This window comes from Triticum dicoccoides, chromosome 7B (genome assembly GCF_002162155.2).
Source record: "Triticum dicoccoides isolate Atlit2015 ecotype Zavitan chromosome 7B, WEW_v2.0, whole genome shotgun sequence".
Taxonomy (NCBI): Eukaryota; Viridiplantae; Streptophyta; class Magnoliopsida; order Poales; family Poaceae; genus Triticum; species Triticum dicoccoides.
The window spans coordinates 171,666,386-171,671,260 of NC_041393.1; the positions used below are offsets into that span (position 1 = coordinate 171,666,386).

The following is a 4,875-nucleotide window of genomic DNA, read 5'->3' on the forward strand; positions in this document are numbered from 1 at the left end:
TATGATGAGGTGGCTGTCTAGCGCCCCGTAGGCGGTGGTTCCTGTTCGTCTCCGGCATCGTCGTCCATACCGTCGATGTCTTCGGAGTCAAAATCGAGCGTGTCGGTTAAGTCATCGACAGTGGCTATTAAGTGGGTGGTGGGTGGGGAACGAATTCCTTCGTCGTTCGCTTCCCACTCGAGCCGGACATAGTTCGACCATGAGTCTTCAGATAGAAAGAGACCTCAATGAATTTAGCACGTCGCCCAAGGATGAGTGCTGAAAGATATCCGTGGAGGTAAACTCCATGATCGGTGCCCAATCAGATTCGATAGGCACGGACGCACGTGGTTCGGAACCTATGTCCGGAGACGAGTCCGAGGGTCCGATGACACAGATCTCCTTGGAGCTGAAGTCTGTGTTCGGCTCCAGCGCCGATGAATGTGCGGCCTCCGTGACGGGGTCCATCCACCCGTCCTCGGATGGCGTGATCTGCTCCAGATTAAGGGCCGGGGCAGCCGCAGATGCGATCTCCCGAACACCGTCCGACGACAGATCTAAGTCGTGCCCGTCGTGACTGTTCGGCCCTCCCGACATGGGCTCGAATTCGTCGAAGATCAAGTCTCCGCGGATGTCAGCGGTGTAGTTCAAGTTTCCAAACCTGACCTGATGGCCAGGGGCACAGCTATCGATTTGCTCCAGATGGCCAAGCGAGTTGGCCCGCAATACGAAGTCGCCGAATACGAAGATCTGTCCAGGGAGGAAAACCTCATCCTGGACTGCATCGTTGCAGATGATTGAAGGAGCCATCAAGCCTTATCGTGACGACACAGTGGAACTCTCAATGAAAGCACCAATGTCGATGTCAAAACCGCGGATCTCGGGTAGGGGGTCCTGAACTGTGCGTCTAAGGCTAATGGTAACAGGAGACGGGGGACACGATGTTTACCCAGGTTCGAGCCCTCTCGATGGAGGTAATACCCTACTTCCTGCTTGATTGATCTTGATGATATGAGTATTACAAGAGTTGATCTATCACTAGATCGTAGAGGCTAAACCCTAGAAGCTAGCCTATGATTATGATTGTATGTTGTCTTATGGACTAAACCCTCCAGTTTATATAGACACTGGAGGGGGCTAGGGTTACATAGAGTCGGTTACAGAGAAGGGGATCTACATATCCGAATTGCCAAGCTTGCCTTCCACGCAAAGGAGGGTCCCACCCAGACACGGGACGAAGTCTTCAATCTTGAATCTTTATAGTCCAACAGTCTGACCAAAGTATATAATCCGACTGTCCGAGGACCCCTTAATCCCGGACTCCCTCAGTGGGCTCATAAGAATGCACACACATTTTTAGGCCCTTCCCCGGGGCTTTGAAATCCCTACAATTCAAAGAGGTCCTTGTCGATATTTGATGCAAGTAGGGCACACGATTTTTTCAGGTTTCCCAACTGGCTTACTTACGCAGATTAATAACAAAAAACAGTAAACTCCTCTGCTTAAGGAGATCGATTCATCAAGACGAGCCATCAGATCTGACAGAAAAACTGGTGTAATTCAAGTTCCATACAGAAGTAATCTTGTAACAGAGCATCACCGTACGATGGCCCGTATAGCCAGATGGTATCACTCAAGCAAAAAAAAAAAGCACTGTTTGTTTTAAACATCGGCCATTACGTTTGCTAAAACAATAAATCAGCTACTACCATTGAGATACCATGCAACAAGTCAGAAACATGCTGAAGCTCCAAAAAGGTTTCATTCCAGTGTAAGAAGCATCCATTGTAAAACAAAGGGGAGACATGTAATTCAGAAACACTACATCAGTCCCTTCCAGCGAAGACTACAAAAGAGCTACACAAGAAAGGTAGAGTTCCAGTCCTCAATGGAGGGCAGTATTGTCATCATCACAGGCTTCCCGCTCCGCAATGAGCATGAGCATCTCCAGTCGCTGGTCAAACAGCGCTGCGCTCTGATCTCTCTCGTCTAGCTCAGCAGCCTCCGCTTCCAACCATTTCTCACGCAAGTCATCGAGAATATTGCCTTGGTCAGTGTGCCCTGCAGCCCCGGGCTGGCTGGGACGAGTCGTTCGTAGTGCGTCATTTGCAGATGGCGGTGGGAGTGTCAAGAGCAAAGCCCTGAACTCTCTTATGTCCGCAAACATCTCGAAATTGTAGGCAATGATATCCAGGCAGTACTCCCTTATTTTCATAACGCCATAACTGCATTTGGAGAAAATATTGACCTACAAATTAGAAAATACGATGACAGAAAGATATCAAGCATGACAAGCACATACATGTCTGACAAGATCAACCAATGGCACAGCTCTGCAGGTGAAACATGTTCCAGATTTGGTAACAGTAAATCAGCTACAGCGCGCCTAAGGGGAAACAGCAGGTATCTCGATGCGACATCAAATAGTTCTTCAGCCTGGGATAGGTTACTTCAGTTTAGTTTCGCAACAAACTGAAGCGACTTCAGTATTTTGTAAGAATAGGTAACTGAATCATGTTTTGTAGCATATCTTACCTGGGTTGGATCCATATGCTCCAGATTGTCAGTATACCTAAAATTAACGCAAGCAGGGAATAAACCAGACAAGAGCAGTAACAATAACAATAATGGTCAAGCAAGAAAAAGTGCAAAGGGATCTTACATGTATTCAAGCATCTTTTCAAATGCTTCCGTACTCAGGTCATGCTCCTCAAGAAATGGGAGACCCAGAGATGCATGCACTCGATTGTTACCTTCAAGAAAATCCACTGTTCGAGATAGTCTGGTTTTAAAATACTCCGACCTTGAGGCCAAAATCACCTGATGGCAACGAAAGACTCTATCATCTACTTTTACAGTGAGATCAGCAAGATCATCATCCTTCCAGTTTCTGCACATCTCATTTGCTACACTTTTTTTGAACTCTTCTTCTCTTGAATTAGCTAGACATTTCTGAAGAACACGCCGCAATGCCGATGGAAGACGATCTTCCCGTGGCAATGACTGCCCGAGTAAAATGAACCGTCTCGGACTCTGTGAATTTTCCAAACCCAACTTACTTGTTGACTTATACAGTGCAAACCTAAGATGCAGAATTTCTTTCTCAACTAACTTACGCAACTCCTCACACTTGCAAACTTTGCAAGTGCGTGACAAACTTTCCATTTCATCAACTGGAGCCTCGAGTCTATCGGCATAGAAGAAATGGATAAGGTTGTACAAAGCACCAAAAGATAATTTTTTATTAGAAAATCTCACTTCCTTCCTGTTTTTCCAGTCTGTCTCGAATTTCTGTTCAAAGAAGGGCGATCGAGCACAAAGGATGACCCGATGAGCTTCAATAGGTTTTCCATCCACGTAAAATGTAATATCTGGGGGGAACAGACTGCCAGTTGATGCACCATCTGTTGGCCCAAATCCTGCACAAAAGTTGTTAACAAAACTTATCAGTTGTATAATCTTCCACAAAATAAGCGAAAATATAAAGCTGCTATTTTCACCTAACCACTTACACAGAATGAGAAATTTTTATACTACAGAAAAAATAAAATCAAAGGAAAATATCTCAACAATATATCTTACATATGCACTGAACCACTGTTGTTCTTGAGAAATACAGTGCACATTGTGCTGGCTCAAATAATTCAGGCAGACATATATTTGTACTGAATTGGTATATAACTAGATGAATCGGTTACCCACGGCGCATTTAAAATGTGCAATCTTTCCGGCGACATACAATATATGCAATAGTGGTCTGATTGGTAATCACAGTAACTACAGAAATCAACTATTTTTTCACCCCCAAATCCAACCATCTAGTATTGTCAATCCTTATAACATCCAATCCGATTGGCATCCACAAATCAATCCAGGCGACAAGCAAGCCAAGAAGTTGCTGACCTTCGGCTTCAGCGAGGGCAGCGGCTTCGGCGGTGGCGCCCTCCTGGAGCAACATTTCGAGGTACGCGGCGCGGTTGGCAGGGCACGCGAGGAAGGTGGTCCGCAGCGCGGCGGGCAGCGGCGCGAGCGGGGGCGGCCGCGCCTCGAACGACTTGAGGAGCCTCCGGAGGTCGAGGTTGAGCGCGGCGTAGTGGCAGCGGTCGCCGTCGAAGGTGCGCTCGGCGCAGACGGCCCCGGCCTCGAGCAGCATCCGCGCGGCGTCGGCGTGGCCGGCGAGGCAGGCGTAGTAGAGCGCGACGGAGTCCCAGCGGTCGCGCGCGTTGACGTTGGCGCCGGCCTCGAGGAGGAGCGTGAGGCGGTCGCAGTCGCCGGCGCGCGCCGCCTCGAAGAGGTCCCCCGCCGGGACCTTCTTCAGGGGCACCGTCGGGTGGAGGTCCTCCGGGTCCAGGTCGAGGTCGATTTCCAGGCCCATGCCGTCGGGCGGCGGCGCGTACACCATCTCTCCCGGGGAAATTCTTTCCTTTTCTTGTCTCGCGGCGGTCGGCGGGCGGCGGCCGGCCGTGAATCGCGGCGCTCCAGGGAACGTGTGAAATGGACTTGTCCGGATGGAATTCCCCCGCTGCTGGACCAGTTCCTTCGGGCACGTTCTCCATCCGTGGTCTTGCTCGGATGTCCGGGAGGCCGTCGATCTTGCTTCCGTGGACGGTCGATGTCGCCCCCACCCCCTCGTTCCTTAAATCCCCGGGAAGTTGTTACGGGTAACGGCGGCTCAGGAGAGCAGCGACGGGCGTCCATGGCAGCCATATCCACGGGGAGACTTGGTGAGATCTTGAGATCAATCTTAAATGTTTACATTATATATTTCGAAATAATCTGAAATTAAGACAACATCCATGTGCGGTATATTTACAACTCCGAAAAAATTACATCAAAACCCGATGTACATTTGAAGATTCATTTTTTTTTTGAAATGTGAATAGTGGCAGCTTTGGG

At 48.9% G+C, this 4,875-nt stretch overlaps 1 protein-coding gene across 1 annotated transcript; it reads right to left on the minus strand.

Annotated features, from left to right (window-relative positions):
* Nucleotides 1–1,713: 1,713 nt before the first annotated feature.
* On the minus strand, nucleotides 1,714–4,539 carry LOC119337930 (BTB/POZ domain-containing protein At2g04740-like). Its single transcript, XM_037610200.1, has 5 exons — nucleotides 3,883–4,539; nucleotides 2,642–3,398; nucleotides 2,515–2,551; nucleotides 2,282–2,415; nucleotides 1,714–2,204 (listed from the first exon to the last, which is right to left on the minus strand). The coding sequence occupies exons 1-5, from the start codon at nucleotides 4,379–4,381 to the stop codon at nucleotides 1,865–1,867; spliced, it is 1,767 nt and encodes a 588-aa protein (XP_037466097.1). The 5' UTR covers nucleotides 4,382–4,539; the 3' UTR covers nucleotides 1,714–1,864.
* Between the last annotated feature and the right edge of the window lie 336 nt (nucleotides 4,540–4,875).

What these genes read in the sequence shown, in the direction of transcription:
- LOC119337930 (XM_037610200.1), bottom strand. Translation starts at nt 4,381, where the DNA reads ATGGTGTACGCGCCGCCGCCCGACGGCATGGGCCTGGAAATCGACCTC. An exon ending in TGCCCTCGCTGAAGCCGAAG is followed by an intron (nt 3,399 to 3,882) that starts GTCAGCAACTTC and finishes ACTTTTGTGCAG; the next exon opens with GATTTGGGCCAACAGATGGT. An exon ending in TGGTTGATCTTGTCAGACAT is followed by an intron (nt 2,205 to 2,281) that starts GTATGTGCTTGT and finishes CTCCAAATGCAG; the next exon opens with TTATGGCGTTATGAAAATAA.